A 19,045-nucleotide genomic window follows, 5' to 3' on the forward strand; every position below is an offset into this window, starting at 1 on the left:
AGCTTAGAAACGTTCTATTTATATAATAACCACGATCCAGAAAAAAAATGTGCAGCGGACGCTATTAATAATAAGCTATGTAGCTCGGATCCGGACACAAGCTCGAGTAACAGCTTTCGACGCTGAATCGTCGAAAGAAATTATCGATGATTCGACAAGCTGACTGGCCAACGATTGTTTAATTACCGCTACAGTACGCGTCGTATCGGTCGCTCTTCCACTGTTTGTAATCAACGCGGAACGTCGTAGGCGTTGAAGGATAGTCGCTCGATCTACTATCTATACGACGGATTCGTTCGAATTCAACACAGTTTCGGAATTGGGCAAATCCCTGTACGAAAATGCACGTAATAGGAATCGTTATGGAATAAATTATGTAATTGCTCGTTCGAGCAAGCGTGGTGCGTGTTGCTTCGGATTTGCGCAGGGAATTTTCACACTTTTAATTCGCCTGAAAATACAACAAATAGTTGGCGGAGTATGAAACCTTCGTGAGTTGCGGAAGCGAGGGAAAAAGGAATCGAAGCATCGATAGTTTGATCATTTTTCCGCGCGTTTGCTTGAAACATTTTGAAACAGGTTTATCGAGTTTCCTATACGTATATACTTATATACGCATAAACCATGCCTCGTTCAAAATATTTTTTTCTTTTCTATATTTAACCTTTTTTTTTTTTTTTATGGATTCGCTTGATAACTGTAACTATAATTGGCTATAATTCGCGCAACACTCTATAGAAACGACGAATACGAGACCAAGTCGCTTTGACTTTTCGCCGATTCGCGGTAAAATTGTGCAAACAGCGAGAATATTCAACGGGGAAGTTTATCGTCGAGAATCGTCTGACGTAACGATTATCGAGCCCAATTCAGGCAATTACGACGGTGGGAAAGCGCCCTGCGCTAGCGTTCCATTAGCCGCGTTAGTCCAACGTTATGCTCCTTATTTTACGCGCGGTGCATCCGTTTACGTCATAACCCCGGACACACAATACCCGACGCGAAATTAATTGTTGCTCAAGCGTAACGATTAATCCGGCGAATTAAAAGTTTCGTCAGGCCCGAAACATCACGGTGAAAGACGACTGTATTTGTCAGAATTGCCAGAATGGTATTTATCGATAGATACGCGGTAATGGACATGCGACCTATGAAACAAATAGACATAGTTGGAGGATAAATAGTTTGTGCTATACGCGACGGTACAAATATTTTTCCTTTCGCATACTCGTATTCAGAAATAAAATTATCGTTGAAGAAAAACACGTGCAAAGTAATTTCAACAAAGAAAGACACGATTCGTACTAATAAAATAAGGCCGCTGTGCGAAGCAGTCTCGTTTCTCGTTTCGCGAAATATAACGGAAACGCTGATGTATAATCAATGAGACGATCTAGATCTCGGTTCCATTGGAACAACGTCGTGTAGCAGTCCCGTGCGAAAGCAGAACGAGAATGCGCGGGAACCGGGAACCGGGAGCCGGAATATCCTTGCGACATCCGTTACATTTATCGTAACGCGTGGATCATTTTTCCCGCGATTTCCATCCACGTTGCCCATCGTCGCCCATTCGCGTAATATTCGTAACCGATGAATCCACTTGCCGTCAAGTCGAAGTTTCTGTTTCGTTAACCCTCGTACGAGCAACCGGACGAATACTCAGCTACCGACAGCTACCGATTCTTTTACTGCTCCCTGCTAATTATTTACGAAAGAGAAGGAACAACGCGTAAGCGTAGATTTTGCATAACGTTTGTATTTTGTATCCGATGAAATAAACGACATGGAATGAGTCACGGGGATCTACTCGTTTTTCCATCACCGTTCACGTAGTTGACATTTTCTCTTCTCTCTTTCCTTCCATGCGCAACATAACGATTCTCGATAATGCCGTAACGTTATAAAGCTGTAACGATCCGAAGCAACGCGCGGTCCAAAGTGGAAGGTTATTATTAGCCGGGAGAATACTTAATATTTCATGCGAGAATGTTTTCATCGATGGACTTAATAGCCTCGTAAAAATGATGGAGAAGGAGCGTCTGAAGAGAGACCTGACCGCTCTCCCGTCCCTCGATCGTTCGTGATTTCAATCTGCCCGCACCGTTCCAATTTCGCATCAATTAAATCGGTGGACCTCGTATAAACGGCTGTTATCAATTTACAACATTACCAACGGTCAAACCGTCGTCTAACGCGCTGTCGTGGTTTCCGTTAAATCCCTCGTCTATCTTTTTTCTTCGGCTCTTCTTTTTTTTCCTTTTCTCGTTTACACGCCACGATTAAGGCCAAACCGTACCCCTTAAAACAAAAATTATGCCGCGATCAAGCCTTCGCTATTTTACCTTTCGAAGGTATTGCTTGAAACTCCAAGAATCCGCGCGGTAGACGCAACGATCTTGCCCTCTTGTTCTCTCCCGACCTGACCGTTCGTCCGGGCACGATCAGGAAAACCGAACAAAACGACACGAAACAGAAGGTTCGTTGGAAGTCGCGTTCTCGATGATACCGAGTCGATCGTGACAAATCGCGACCCACTCGTCCTCTCGATCTAGTCCAATTAGTTTCGCGCATCGGTGGTCCACCCTTTTGCATTTATCGTGCGCGCCAGCAGACCCTTTCTTACTCGTCGGTTTGCTTGCGCGTTGTTTCGAACCGAAACGCATTGTCCGCGACCGAATTGACTCGCTTCCGGTGTAGGTTGGTTTCGCGATGGGACGCGGGAAAGATTTGCGTATTATCGGCGTTCCGTGGAAGGGATGGTTGCTTTCTTCCACGTATCTTTTTTATTCTTTTTCTTTCATTTTTTTTTCAATTATCGGACGTATCTATAACGTATAACGCGTACAGTACCGCTTCCAAGTGTCCATACGCATCGTTACCAGGTTACCATCGTTACGTAGGTTACGGTTAAACAGTCGCAATCCCCGAGTATCGCTGAGATCTATCAACTAACAATAGATCGACGAATGAAAATAACATTCGTAACTTTTTCTAGCTTTCGTAGCATCGTAAATTCGAAAAATTATAAATTACGTATATAAGAATGAATACGAACGAATTGTAAAATTATTCGTTAAGAAGAAACGTAGCGATAGGACGTTACGATTAAATATACGTACGATGAAATATCTGAGAATGATAAAAGTAAAAGAATCGAGTTTATATTTGTTTCCAGTTTATTCCTATACTTTGTATGTCGGCGAGTGTCCTGCGGCGCGATGCTTTCGATCGTCGTAACACGTTCGGTGTTTTTCGGTGGTAGAAACTCTCCGACACTGACGACTTAATTACCAGCAGAATCTTAATGCTAATCGCGTGCCTAATTAATCAGCAGAGCGAAAAATGGTAGTATAGAAAAAGAAATGGTGATTCGACGATGCTATGCACGATATTCTTCTTCGATCGAAAACGAGGGATAAAAATACGATGGAAAACTCGTATAACTTACGATACGTACGTTCATGCATACCTACGCAATTTCTACATTTACATTTTTGTAAGCAGGTAAGTGGTGCGAAGCGACAGATAAAATCGACCGGAGTAAAATACAACCGTGTTTTCGACAGTTTTATATTTCGCTATAAACTTTGGAATTTGTCAAAACGAGAGAAACAAACAGAGAGACGAGGTTCGATTTTAGAAACAATTTCCGACAACCTTTCTCTTCTTTAGCTTCTTCCGAATTCTTTTTTCTTTTTCTCCGCCAAGAACCCGCGGGGAAGTCTGCTCGCCAACTGGTTCCCCAATCGTTTCTGACCTGACATATTTTCTTCCTTCGACAGTCAACGGTCGAGGCTCGCTCTGGAACTTGCTCCTGTCGCGTCCAAGCACCCGATACGAATCATAGAACGGAGACGCGCAAACATCAACGCGGCCAAGCAAGCCCTTCACCGATTCGTCGACTGCGTGCTCGACTAACGGTCGGTCGGGAACCAGCATCATTTTACGCGTCTTTCTCGATGCCTACCGAATCCAACAATTGACGGACAACGGTCGAGAACCACCGAATAGCACCGACTGCGACACGCAAATGATTTATGTTCTTCTCGATCGAGGATCGCGAATCCTCGCATCCAAAGTGTTTACCTCGCTCCAGATCCGCTCGAAATACGTATAAGCGTGTTATATAAAACGCATAAACCGTCGTATTCGTCATAGAGGCGGAAATGTATGGTCGCGAAATATTTGCCGCCGCTACGATATTTCGCGTCGATCTGGCTGGGGGATTCTTTAGTTTTACGACTACGTTGCAAAAATCGGGTTTCACAAGCTCTCTGCTAACGTTCGATCGAAATATTCCGAGCAGCGGCTGTGCGATTTATTCCGATATCGGCTAGGCGCCTGATACTTGGTCCGCCGATGCTATTTTCCATACAGTAAGTGAAGCGAATTTCACGCTCTCGCTGGAGTATTCGGTATTATATTTATATACATATAGATATTATATATATATATAGAGAGAGAGAGAGAGGACAAAGGAGGGTCGTTAGGAGAAATATGAAAGCCCTTGAAAACCTTGTTGTCTGGTTTGCACGGTGCGCGTAATCCATTCGGTTCGAACAATGCGCGTAAACAAGTGGAAATGAAATTTTTCGATTGGCTACCTTCGAGACTGCGGCACCGGAGATGCTGTTAAGCGTGTGCCGGTCAACAAGATTTAATCGGAATTTTTGCGCCTCCGGCACGCTTTTGCCTATAGTCTGTTTGCTCGACCGGCGCGGCGCATAAATATTCATACGGGCGGATTAAAGATTCATAGGGGCGGATTTTTCGAGCATCGTGTAAATTTACACGAATACAAGAGCGGTGAAATTAACCGTTGCACGATCGGACGAATAAAACAAATATTCGACCAAGAATCGCAATTTTAAGCGTAAAAATCAAAAGTCGATATATAATATAGATATACCGTTGGGCTGTGTCAGGAGCTGTGTACGAACGAAACGTTGACAGAAATGCTAAAAAATGCGAATAATTAGCACGCGTCAAATTTGGCTTCGCGATGTCTCCGTGTATACGCGGAGGGAAATATCGTGTAACTATCGAATTAGCAAAATTCTTGCACACTATCGTGGATGAAGGAGGGAAAGGAAGAGAGAGGAGGTGAGATGCATTCATGCGTGCAATGATTCCGCATCGTTCCTACGACCCAGGGTCCTAGGTGGTAGTTAAAGCGAGAAGATCGGAGCAGACGGCGAGACGGCCATGCGCAAAAGCGGGATAACACGCTGCATAGTCGAAGACTAACGAAGGATGACGGAACGAGCCGAGGGGACTTTGGAAAAAGACAGACAGCGTTGCTGCAGCGATGGCCGGGGGCAGAGGGGGGGGGGGGATCGGTCGCATCGCCACCGCCAGCAGAGAGGGTCACCGACGACGGTGGCGCCCTCTGAACGGCCCAGTCTGGAAAGTAAGGTTAGTCTGTCGCTGGCCGTTTGCGGACGATACACGTTTTACGCGTGTCTCTGCCGAGTACATCTCCTCGGTTCGTCAACTGTGACTGTGGTAAATACGCGCGAAAACAAGTGGCTAGGCGACCTGACAGTACATCGCGTTTCGTAAGCGACTGTGATTTATATGTCGCGATATTTCGTATCGTTGCGTATTTCTTCGGTTGCTGCGAGATTTTCAAAGTGGCGCACGCTCTGCTCCGAAAAGCCCGCTAACCGTTGCGCGTAGCGTTTCGATACCTTGCGCTAAATTTGGTTAGCGAATTCGGTTCTCCGTAAAATCGTCGTGCAAGAGTGTTTTGTGGAAAGTTACGCGAAAGAGTGGCTCGTGAAAGAGGAGATAACAGGCAGTTGGAAAAATGCGCTGGAAAACGAGTAGCTCGACGGAAGCACGATGACGAGAGAGACGAGATTTAGCAACGCTACGTACCCCTCCGTTCAACCGTCATGGCCAGCTTCTCGGCGAACCGACACGTAACACAGGATAGAGGCAATTTGAGCGAATTTAAGGGCGTTTAAAGCACTCGCGGCGTAGTCGCCCGAAACGAATCATCCTCGTCCGTCTTTCGATTCTTTCGTTCGAAGCGAAACGCGCCACGGCGATCGAAAACGACGCGTGAGAAAGAGCGTGAGAAAACAGCGGCTGCCACGACGTTTCTCTCTGGAACGAGGAACGGCTGAGATACACCACGCACACACGCGCACCCCCGTTCCACCGTCATGCTCTCGTATCTCTCGTTCCTTCGCCTAATCCCCGTCCTAAACTTTCAACCTTCGCGTACACTTCGTTTCGTTATATACCTCGCATAGTTTATTCGATTATCCGCTGTTGACGAAAGTAGCTGTCAGAAAATATACAGTAGCGTCATCGACGATATCGCCGACCGAAGTTTCCCAGGATTATATCTGGTCGTTGGTTGTCGGACAATCACGTGCATTCGTGTGAAACGCTATGCGCCGACGCGACGACTCGGCCAATTTTCTACTCTTTTTCCGATCTTGCGATCTCTTTTCTCTCGCTATATTTCTCGCGCTATAGGAAACGTGACTCGAAGAAGAAATGGAAAAGACGAAAGTATGAAAAAAGTGGTGTGTACGCGTTGCAGCAAGGAGAACACCACCGTATATGCCCGTAACGGGATCCAGCCGATGATAAACCAGCGTACTGGCTGAAAAAACTAGGTATCCTTCTGTAGTGGAAGAATCGCCCTCGTATACGTCTTCCGAAGAAACTGTGTTTGCTTCGGTTGGATAATTATTGCTCAACGACTATACGATTTGTGATAGGAAACTAGTGCAATCAACGGCGTGTGAACTTGTGAATTTGGTATTATCGCGCATATACCGTGCGACCGTTAGTGTATAAGGTGTACAGGTGCATGTGTTTATCTTTCTATAGTGATATTCTGCTGTTTATGAAAAGAGAGTAGATGTTTTAACGATGGTGAGCCTTAAAAATGAAGTGAACACCGAACGAATCTTCGTCGAAATATGAGGAGAGCGTCGTCCTGCGATCCGGGGCAATCGATTTCGTGCGAAAATGTATCTTACGCGTGTGTTGTTGGTTCTTCTGCTGGCTACCGGCTCAAGGTGCGTTGTCGTCCCTTTAAACTCCACCATTTCGACATTTTACTTGTAAATCACACGCACGCACACACGCGCACCTTGCGCATCAATTATTCGTCGAGTTCGCACGTTTTTGCCGATAGATGTGTATAAATATGCGCATAAAAAGTACCGCGTTGAGCGTAAAAAGTTGACGCTACGGCAGAACCGGTATTATAAATATGTATCGATTCTGCCAATAATTAACGCGGTTTATCGATCTCCTGTTGCCTGGACGAGAGCGAACGAATGGCAGAACTGTGAGAAATCGATCGAAACGATTCCGTCCTATGTTTGCTAAAACCACGTTCTTCATTGCCGGCGGTACTTACAGAGAGGCTCTTATTTTTCGTGTCATCTCAAGAAATATCGCTGTTGCTATCGTCAGAGGCGTTACGTCCGTCGATCGGATATTTACATCGTTCGATGTCGCCTTGGTAATCTTTACCACGGTAACGCATTTAACACAGTAACATATGTATATATAAATGACACGTCAGTCCTGTCAAATCTATAAAACTTTCTCACATCCGTTGTCTTAGCTGATAAAACGAAACCTTTCCTCCTATTAACGATCCTCCGATTCGTCGACCAGTATGTCCATGCGTAAGTAACTTTTCCGTGCTCGTCTACTCGAGTATGCGCATTTCGTTAAATGGTACTTTGATAGAACGTACATGGCTGAAAATGCGAAAACTTTATCGTATCGAACGTTTTTAAGATCGTAGGAGAATCGCGAGGTTAATAAATCCTGTTCTTCGAAAGTCAGTGATATCGACTCTTATTAGACGGATAAGCAAAAACGTTTCTGCCTCGATAGACAGCGATAGAAACGATTCTGTAAGATATTTACTAGCGGAATCTTCGAGTCGTTCTCGACGAGACAAACTACGAGACAAGAAGGAAACAAGAAATATTCGTTGCATCGTATTTATTGGTTGCACCGGTGCAGACAATATAAATAATAAATATCTTGCGACGTATATCACGTATATACGTATTGGGACAACTCGCAATTTCACGTGTCATAGTTAGTTAGTTGGTAAATACAACAAAATACAAGTCACATATAACGAAAGTATCTGCGGTATTTTTGAGAATCTTAAACACCTGGTTTTACATTCGATACAACTATGTAAACAAGCCTTGTTCTCTCTCTCTCTTTTTAACGAGAAGCTCCGTCCAACACATACACACACACACACACAGAGTGTAATTAGCGCTGCAGGAGTTGATCGAGCGAGCATTAACCGATAATTTATCACCTCGGCCAATCGCCGTTTTATCGAACGATCATCCTCGTTCTCGTGAAACATTTGAAAGATGAACGATTTTAACGAGTCGCGTTTCATTTGCAGATGCATGTGCTCGAGCGGATACACTGGCCAAAATTGCGAGAACGAGTATATTCCCTGCGACCCATCGCCGTGTAAAAATGGAGGCACGTGTCATCAGATCGACGGTTTGGATTACCAGTGCATCTGTCCCGAGGGTGAGTTTTCAAATTGTTTCCGTTTCAATTACTCTTTCAATTACCAGGCTGATTCTCGAATATATGTAATGAAATCGGATTGTCGGTAGTACACAACTTGCGAGTTCTGAAAAATGTCTCGCTTTTGAACCGCACCGATTCTTCCGAATGGCTCAAGGTACGTAGGTTGGATTAAAGAGTTCACGACTTAATCGGTTTAAAGTCGACGGATTTGGAATATTATTTGTAAACGCGTGAAAAGAATCTTTCAATTTCGATAGAGTGGAAAAACCCTGACTATTTTTTTGCTTCCTGTCGCTTTTATTCTCTCTCTCTTTTATTTCGATTTGAGTAAAAACGAAGCCAGTGCTTGAAATTTCGATAAATCGTCTTCCTCCCCTGAGGTCGACCTCGCGATACTCGGGGTCGTTTCTTCGCGGCTCTCTCGCGAATCGAAAAGAGACAAAGCGCATCGGGTCGCTGTACGTCGATCGCTTTGCGAGGGCGATTTAGCGTTTCGGCATGCGCACGAACGTTGCCTCTGTTCGAACAATCCACGTTCCACTCTGTTTACGACGCAGCGGCAAGACGGTGTCTCGCAAAGGCGGCCCGTTGCGCAACCTTGTCCCATGGCCGGGCAAACGAACAGGAGGGTTAGAAGGAGAGGGAGAAAGGGAAGATAAAAGAACGCGTCCGTGAGGCAATGATTAGCTGGTGCAACAGGTACGACTCGAGCCAGGGGATGGTGACCATTTATGCGCGTACCGCATACACGTACGGTAGATGGTTAATGTAAAGTTAGGGTCAGCCTAGCGTGGCCTTCTCGCCGGCCGGATCACAATGCGTGGTCCTGTCGTTCCCAGGCGGACCACAACCATGGCGACCGACCCCACCTTCTACGTTCTACGGCCACGTCCCTCCATCCTCTTTTACGCTACTTTGCTTTCGGTCGCGCGCGCCTTTTCCCGTTAAAGAAGCGCCCGGCCTGTTCCACCTTGCTGCTTCTGCTCTCACCCGATGAATTTCCGTCGCTTCGCCGACATTGCTACCACGTTTTCTCGTTTTATCGTATCGGTCTGGTTCCGTGATACAACGACCCATATAGGTATCGAAACGCTACTTGCTCTCGCGCTTCGCGATTTTTACGTCGCACCGCGTCGCGTCTCTACATTTAGATCTACCCTTCGACCGGCCGATGATATTCTCGTTTAGCAAGGCCGCGCGGCGCCACAATTTCCTTTAAATACGTCGCACGCTTTCAGAGTGCACGACGCTCGAACAAGTAGCGGCGATCGAAACTCGTAGGAAGCGTGTCCGGATCGCGTACTTCAAATGGTCGTTGATAGGCAGAGCCCGTTCAAGTTGTTCCTTTCATAGAGGAAATGCTTCGGAACAAAGCCATAACTATATCCTCGATGTCACGAGGAATCTTCGAGTTTCCTTCCTTCGATCGTCGTTGTCGAGTTTGTTCGTCGATTCTTCTACGTTCCAAGTTATCGCAGTACCATGAAACTTTATCATTCTGCGACGGTGCAGCAGCGGTGTCCCCTTTGTAAAACATTCGTCGCCGCCAGGAATAGTTATTACCCGGACGATCGAAATGTTCTATTTTGTCGTAATTTTCCCAAAGAATTTCGTTATGCCGTTGCTTTTTTCCTGCCACTCGTACGAGGAAGAAACTAACCGTAGACGATGCCCGGCTCTCTCGAGAGGCACATACATATTTACGACAAGCTTGTAACCACTCTCTCTCTCTCTCTCTCTCTCTCTCTCTCTCTCTCTCTCTCTCTCTCTCTCTCTCTCTCTAGACCAGGCGCGTTCGAAATAATTTGCTCGTGTAGTTGGTTGTAACGGTTCAATTTGCATCGACCTTACACGCAGTCGGTTCTCCAATTTCTTCCATCCACGAATCGTACTTTCTTTCCTTCTCGTCCCTCTCCTTTTGCCGCTGCCCCTCCGTTTGTTTCTTTACCGTGAAGCTTTACCAACTCGGACGTTCGTTGGACAGGCCAGCTACAGCGTTTTTGCCGGACGCTTGCTTTTCGCGAAAGAGAGGCCAGCCGCTCCAGGCATTCGCGAAGAACGAGATTGTAACCATTCCTTGGTTGGCTACGGGACTGCACCTCTTGAGATTGGCTTCTCTTCGACGATTTGGTCGCATAGGTATTAGGTAGTCGTAATGGTTCAATTTGTAGCATTCCGCTTTCTCCGCTTCTTCGTCCGCAGCGTTTCTTCTTCGTTTCGTGCCGCGCAGAAGTTACCTTCCTTTCGCCTGTTCCGTACCTGTTCTCTCTCTCTCTCTCCTCCTCCTCCCTTTTCGTTCCTCCGTTATCGTATCGGCACGTTTTCTGTCTTGTGCAAGAGCATCGAGAACGTCGCCCCTTTTACCGAGAACGACCTCGACCGGCTGCAGATTTTCCTGGTCGACGGATCCGATCACGCCTCCTCCATTCCATTCCGCTAATTAAAAACCGCTCTATCGAGCGCCGGTTAAACGATTAACCGCACGCCCATAGATGAATCGTCCGCTTGGCCGAGATAGCGAGTAAAAGGAGGAGACTCGCTCGTTTTCTCTGGCTATCTACGACCAACGTGCTTCTGTTTTTCGTGTTGTCCTCTAAATGGAAAAGTCGTTAATCGCATCGACGCGACGGGACGCGACGGGACGCGACGCGAAGAACGAAACCACAACCGAAGAGACGTACTACGTTCCTACGTTCCTCGATCGCGATATCGTGTGCCCCGACGATTAACTCGCTTTTCCCCTTCGCGTACACGCAGGCGCAGATTCCACGATTTTATAGAGTCGTATCCGTAGGAAAGGATAGAAGAAACGGTGCTTCCAACGAGTCATCGTGCGTCTTCACCCTCCGTGAATCTGTGGGTGGAATTCGATCAAGCCGGTGTCCGAAGATCGCGTAGTACATGGTGACGCAGAGGCGCGACTCTTGTCGCGGAAAACACGAGAACGCGAGAACGCGATTCATGCGAGCGCGTGGAGGCCTGACCGAGCGGCGAAACGAGCGGAGGAAGAACTTGCCGGACAGTTATACGCGTTCCAGCTGATTTATGCCAACACACGAGCATAAAGTGCGTACCCTGCGTGAACGTGATGTGGAACGCTGGGGTTGTAGAAACGGAAGAGTGGCGAGAGTTGGGGACACGCGTTGCTTTCGCCATTCTGGATCCCTTGCTCGGATGCTGTTGTTACGCAAGTCGCCTTTACGGGTGCGACCGTAGCGTTTGCGTGTAGGGCTTGCCAACGAAATAGATCAGGGTCACGCAGTACGCCGCTATATTCTTTCCTCTTATCGATAACGTGGCCGTTTCTCTACGTTTCTTCACCTTGCTTAATTATTAATTATTCATACGCATGTTTGCTTCTCTTTGCCTTAGCGGTAACTAACCTAGTCATTTTAGGACATTTTGTGACTTTATACGTACGTGGCGGCCACCTAAATATCTGCTTACCATTGTCACAACGACACGTCGTAGCTGTACGTGAGATTTCGGTTTTACTGTGCTAGACATCAAAGGTGCTCGTTAATCTCTCAAAAATCCGAAATTCCACGAACGAAGAAACCGCACACTTAGGTAAATGTACAAGCGGAAATACACTAGCTAACGGAAAGACAGACATACGACCACGGTTGGATAAACGTGGAGATGGCTGACGCGAAATATTCATCGCTATCTTCGCAACGGTAAACGAGTTTTATCACCGAGGTGTATCCTCCCTGCGGCCTACGCGACGATAATTCGCCTCTTCTTTCGTGTTTTCTTTCTCCGATCGACGCGAAGGTTCGTGATTTATCGGCACCTTCGCGTTACATTGTTCTCGCGGAGCAGTCTCCACCTCGACGTGTTTCAATTAATAAAACCGCGCATCTCTCACGCGGTTCGAAATCTTTCGCTCTCGGCCCGGCCTCGTCTCGTCTCGTCTCGTCTCGTCTCGTCTCGTCTCGTCCCGTCTCGTCCCACCGCGTCGGATAGTTTATAGCCAGGACCATCTGGACACGAAGCATGCGCGTACGACGTTTAACAAGTGTCGCCGTTCTCGCCGTTCTCGCACGTTGACGACGCTCGTCTAATTCTATTTTCGCACCGTTATCGATACGCCGCTCCTTCGGCTCGTTCGCTCGTTCTTCGTTGCTCGCTGCTTACGCGCGTCTCTTCCTTTCGATCGATCCGAAACTCCTTAGAGCCTACTTCCGAGTTCTATCGGAAAACACGGGCAGCGGCGTAAGGTTCCCGCTGTATCGAAACCAAGTTTCAGCTCTTTCAGCAACCGCTTACTCGCTTATCCGAACGGAGATCTCGACGGTTGGTTCTGTCTCTTCGTTCGCAAGACAACGATCGCTACTTCGACGTCTTCTTCCTTAAAACTGGCGGATAAAATCGGAATGGTTTAATAGGATTGGCGATAATTTTAACGTTATCTCGGGTGAAATAGCGACGAAGGCGTGACGTATAAAATCGAAGAAACGATATCGTACATATCGCGAACGAGAGTCGTAAGCAGAGTCGTAATTTCAGCTAATTTTCTTTATTAATCGATTCGTAAGTAGGCAAGACATTTTTTTCTCTTGCCTGTGTTGCTGTAAAAAAAAAAAAAAAACGAATAAAACCGATGCGAGGCGATAGAAGAAAAGAGCTTGCGAGGTACACGACGTATCGTCTCTCGGTTCACTCGCGGTGATTCGCGACAGTGACAGATACCGGTCGTTGTTGTCCGTGGCTGGTTGCAACCGAGAGGATATCGGTATACCGGTGGCATTTCGTTCTCATAAAAGCTGGCGTGGGCACGATAAATGAGTCCGAGCCACGGAACTAGACAAGCTAGGGCTACCAACTAAAAGTCTCGTGTTTGTTATTCGAGTCCTCCGTGCCCCGACTTTCTCAACGTAATAGAACTATTTCCCGGAGGATCGTATCAAATTTCCGAGTAATCCTTACCCCGTACCTCTCCGCTCTACGGTCTACAGATGTACGGGAATGCCTCCGTATAAATCCTCTACCTACCTGTTAAATCGGTTACTCGCAAAGAATAGTCGAACGTGCTTTCCTCGAAATTAAAAGAAAAGAATCTATTTTTCGCTCGTTAGCCGAAAACGCTTCTATCTTTTTCGGACAACGAGTCTGTATATTTTGAAACAAAACGAAACTTGTTCCGACTTTCGACGATATCGGACGATTAATAAACGAAGAAACCGTTATCGGCAGTTCTCCGTCGCTCACGGTCACTTACGATCGGTTCGTTGAAAAGCAATTGTTAGAGATCATAGAAAATATCGAAGGACAGATTTAACGTAGAAAATTCCTTTCTTTCGATGATCGTTCGCAAAATTTCAATCTCCACTATCCCGTCGAAAGATATTCGTGGACTGGCGATGTTAGCGTTCGATCGTACGGCCTTACGTGTCCAACGATACCGCCCTCCGATGGTTCGCGACGAGTCCCGACAAAACTGATTTTCTCACGATTCGTACGAATCGCACAGATGCGACTACGAACCCTTTCGATTCGAGTTCGGGGGTTGCGAGGCGAGCGTTCTCCGGGGAACTAGGCGAGAATCGGAGCGAGCGACGCATAACGCAGGGTCGTAGCCCGCTCGTCAGGCATAAGCGGCTCCATTATGTCGGGGAAGGTGAGTCGTGACAGGGCCATATCCACGAGTGCCACTCGACCGGGGTCTCTCGCAACTCTCGGAAGACTCTCTGGCCCCTCCTTCGCGCCGGGGGAAGGGGGGAGGTATCGTGGTCCCTTTTGTTCGAATATCTCTCTCCGGGAGAAAGGAATGATAAATCCACACCCACGCGGTGTAAACCGACCTCTCTGGACACGATGGAGTAGCCATGGGTAGCAGTCGGTGGAGAATCGACCGCGCCTCGTCGTGCGTTCGCTTCTTCCGTGTGTTCTCTGTACGTGTCTTGCTCGGGGATATAAATCTGGATTAATTTAACGCGTCCGTTGAATCTCAATAACGATCGGCGACAGACACCACGTATTTGCATGCGTGTTCGAACGGCGGACGAACCGAGCGGATCCGATTCGATCCGGACCGACGATAGAGGCGACGCGTTTCGAAAAATAAACCGACAAGAGCGATTGCTTGCCGCGTTGATGCGTCGATGCGTTGTACCGATTGGCACGGGGCTTGTGGCTAATTTGTCGCGAGCTAGTCGAGAAACGTTCATCGACGAAGACGGATTGTGGAGTTGCACGCGTTCGAAACTTTGCTGCTCGTAGATACAGCATCTTTTCGAAATGCCCCTATTTCAAATCGTTATTTTAGTTAGCGCGCCACATTACGAAGGAGATAACCAGAAACGTATGCAGGGTTCGTAGTAATTTGTTAACGCGAGAGCAACGTACTTCGTGGTAGAGAATCGATTGAATTAGAAAACTAAAGCGCAAAAAAGCTTTTTCAGCTAGTCGGAGAAGAGTAGAATAGGTTTATGTAAATCGTAGGAGAATTCTTTCGATCGACCTCGAACACGACGATTCGCTGGTCAGTGATGAAACATTTGGTCGAATCAAGCAGATGCGAAGGATTCCTCCGGCGAAACAATGGGCCCGATCGATACAGTGGGGGTGCTAGGCAGAGGAGGTGGGGGGGGGGGAGATCTGCATAGAAAGGGGACCACACCCCGTAGAAGGAGACCGCGTTTGCTTTAGCGGCCTGCTGAAAGTCGTTCCAGGGGCCCACGAAGACCGTACAGAGTCATTGACTTGCTCGTAAAGCCGCAACGCGGTACGCCAGTATCTTGTTCTTCTTTTTCGTTCTCTTCCTCTCTGCCTTTTCGTCTTCCTCTTCTTTTTCTTCCTCTTCTTCTTCCTCTTCTTCTATATCTTCGTAACCTCCTCCTTTTTCTCGGTCTGCTCTTTTTCCATCGGTTGTTATTCCTCGCTTTCGATACCATCTACGAACTCGCCAGCCCTCTCGTACTCTTCATATTTTACCATTACCATATCAGGTTCTGCTCGATTCTTCTTTCTCTCTCTCTCTCTCTCTTTCTCCCCCCTCGTGTGCTCTATCCGGTCCCTTATTAAATATAGTTACGTAGATGCGCTCACGTACCGGAGCCACGCACCTTTGATCGCTACCCCGATCGTTTCGCGTGTCTTTCTTCCTGGTCCTGGACGATGAGTCGGTCGGATAGTCCGATTATCTGCCAGATTTAAATCGATGATGGATGAAATCGTCTGAATTTCGATAGTACTGTTTTTTTTTTTTTTTCCTTTTCCTCGGAACGAAGTGGTAAAAATGGTACGAGCGTTGCGTTTATCGAGGGTCGGGGGTCATCGACATTGTCGAGAACCAGTTGTGCGCATACCGTTTTGTAATTATTTTCGATAGGGGGCTGGGCGAAACGAGCCGACGCTTTTCTTCCGGGTTCGAGATATGCAAATGGCGAGTATTCGCTGGCGCGAACGCAATTTTCTCGACTAGGCCGTAAACATTAACGCACCGAAGATGGCTGATGGCACATGGGGCTGTGGCGATTATCCACGCGTCGCTCGCGTACCAGTCATCCGTTAATGCGAATGGCGATTAACTGGCTAACTGGCTACTGTGTTTCGTCGCGAGGTTCATCGCTCGATATACTTCAAGTTCGGTAAGGACAAACGATTCCAGTACGTACATACATATCCGCCGCCGGTTCTCGTCGAGATCGTCCCTCTTTTCAGCCTTTTATCTTGCCGCGTACTTTCTTACTCGAATAAATGTCTCCGAAATGGAAAGCTTGCTTTCCCTGTTCCTATTCACGATGAAAAAATCACGAGAAAGAAATGGCGCTGCTATTTATCGAACTCTTTCGCCAAGATTCGTTCCTCCCTTACGAGCTGCAAACCGCGTACGAGCTATGCTTGTTCACCCGTTTCGGAATATGCATACGCAATAACGAGATACACGCGTATCTTTTACACGGGCAAGGAAGAAACGTGTACGCGCGTGTATAAATATATACGCGTATAAGTCGAGGTGACTCGTGACGATGCGTAGCAAGTGTTACAGAGCGTTGTTTCCGCGAGGTCATCCCCGTAAAAGTCGCTCGACCTTTGCCTCCGGGTGCCTGCGTGTTCCCATAAAGACGAACACCGGGTAAGTTTATGCCCCGCCTTGGACGTTTCGTCCTTCGGTCCCAACTTTTACGCCTCCCTCGAATTTCTCTGTAAATTTGGAAAATCTCTTGCACCTATCCGAACGTACTATGGAATAATATCGTGCACGAAGCATCGATAATACCCATCGACGTTGAGTCGTAGAATCGTATCGCTGTCAGGCTTAAAATTCATTTCGCGAGATTCGATCACTAATGGTAAAAAATTAACGTTAGTCGAAGGAAAATGGGTTCCTGCGAGATTTACCGCAGCGTATTGCCCCTAATTAGCGAGCATTCGGCTACTATGCCGCTTCGAAGAAAGATCGTGCCGTGGCGAAACGAGGGATCATTTCCGTTGCCGCGTGGACTCTGTCGGTCGTATTAATCGTAAAAGGATCATAAACCGTCTACAAAGGGAAGCGCTGTTCTCTGTTTTACCGGCCACTGTGATATATCGAAGCGCGTTCGTGGCTCGGTGAAAAGACTTGGCTCGCCATTAGGTCCCGTATCGCAACGTCCACCATCTTTCTTCTCCTTCCGCTCTCGGAAATTATGCTACGCTGGAAACAGCAACTCCAGGTAACTTTCGAGCAGTCCCGGCCGTTGTCGTTACCTCGTTTCTCCTTTCCTTGCCGCGATTATCGGTCTCGTCATCGTGGAATGCGATAATTCTCATGGCGACGACGGTTCCTCGAAAAAAATATTCCTCGCTCTGGTCTCTGGTACGTTAGAACGCGCGTGCAAAAATTCGTTTCTACCTTAGTAGGCCGCGACATTGTGATTCTCGATAAAACTTTGAAATAACGCGGACGCGCGAAACGATGGAATTTCTGATGAGAAGAGACGTCGGTTTCCTAAATGTCACGGATTCCAGTTACTCAAAACAGGTAACTACCATTAAACGAATCTCTTCTACGTACGTAATTTTCCTTTGATATTTCGAACGTACTTGCGTATCTTTTTTATTTTATTGTCATTACCGTCTACATTCTATTTCGAGATTTTTATACGAAACGTTATTACGCTGGAATATTTACGGTCTCGAAGATTAGCTCCAGATAGCGAATTATATTACCCGCAGGGTACTATGCGAGGAACACGCGTTTGCTCCTCGAGCGAAACCACCTCGTGCTAGATCTATTTCTATGAACACGGCGTCGTTAACATCCGCCAGCACTGACAAAAAAGCTCTCGAGCGTGGTCCGACGTGGCCAGCCGCGGTCGTCCCTTTTTCGCGTAATTTCATTATTTCGCGATGCCTGAGATAGTGGTCGTTAGCTGGATAGTAAGAGAGTACAAGGAAGAAAAATGAGAAGGAGGAGAAATCCAAGGTTCTCTCCGGCGGATCCGTGAGCGCGGAGAGACAGCCCGAGGAAGTCGCGAGTCCCAAAGATTAGAGAGGAACATGCGCAACGTGCACGAGCGCATCTCCAACGATCCGCAGTTTCGATATCGTCCTTCAAACGTGACCGCCTCCCACGCTCCTCTCTTTTTTCCCTCTTCGAACCATAGGTGGTCGAGTCACCGGCAAATTAATCGGTTAAAGAAAGTTTAATTACCGGTAGTTTGTTCGACCACTTTTTATTCGCGAATAGTCTTTCGTTCACAGCGAGAGTATTTCGAATGTTAATTTCGAGCAATCGCTTTACAATCGATCGGACAACGTGGGACGAGCTGGCCTTTTTCTAATATTTTTTCTTTCTATTTTTTTTTCCAGTACTTTTCAAAAATCGTCCATCTTTTTTTCTAACGCGAGTCGCGTCTCTAAAAACGTTGATAAATAAACATCGATAATATCGACTACTTGCTTATGTTTGTAAGTTCAAAGCGTATGGGATTTCTGAAAGTTGCGAGTTTTAAAATGTTAATTGCTCTATCACCTTAATGAAATTCGACGAATTTTCCTCGTCAAGCGTTCGTGTTCGGTAATTTCGACATGTTGTATCAAGGATGTACAACATCGCGATCAACGACGTATAAGAACGGGGATTCCAAATGAGAGAAATTGTCGGGCCCCCAAGGCTGGTCAAGACTAGTAGTATTATATCTCTTGCCGATAGGAGAAATCGCGCATAAGTTAGACAACATTCTTATCCGTCGCATTATCAGCCAATGTCCGAAAGCAGGAATTCTCCGAGATTCCGGAAAACGGCTAGCCGCGACTAAATCGAACGGCAGCGATCGCACGTTATAGCAGCCGCGACTGTTAATCACGCCGGGTTCTTTCCGAGAAACAAGATTCTCTGGGACGGTTTAACAAATCTTCGTGGCCGAGACACGCGATCCATTCGCACGCGTGTCTACCGGAAATTCTCCTTGATCGCGATTCTCGGCTCGTTACAAATTCGCGTTATTGCGTTCGATCTCAAAGTACGCATATAACTCCGCTGGCAGAAATTCCTTTCGGATGG

The 19,045-nt window shown here is 47.0% G+C and overlaps 1 protein-coding gene across 2 annotated transcripts in view; it reads left to right on the forward strand.

Annotated features, from left to right (window-relative positions):
* Positions 1–19,045, forward strand: part of N (neurogenic locus Notch protein) — a 182,219-nt gene that overhangs the window by 76,881 nt on the left and 86,293 nt on the right. The window contains exons 1-2 of one of the 2 annotated variants that reach the window (XM_072000846.2): positions 5,412–7,040; positions 8,414–8,547. In XM_072000846.2, coding sequence (XP_071856947.1) covers positions 6,991–7,040; positions 8,414–8,547 — 184 coding nt within the window. In that variant the 5' untranslated portion in view covers positions 5,412–6,990. Of the gene's footprint in view, positions 1–5,411; positions 7,041–8,413; positions 8,548–19,045 lie in introns of those variants that run through there. The other variant, XM_072000845.2, reaches the window with a different exon arrangement.

This window comes from Bombus fervidus, chromosome 3 (genome assembly GCF_041682495.2).
Source record: "Bombus fervidus isolate BK054 chromosome 3, iyBomFerv1, whole genome shotgun sequence".
Lineage (NCBI taxonomy): Eukaryota > Metazoa > Arthropoda > Insecta > Hymenoptera > Apidae > Bombus > Bombus fervidus.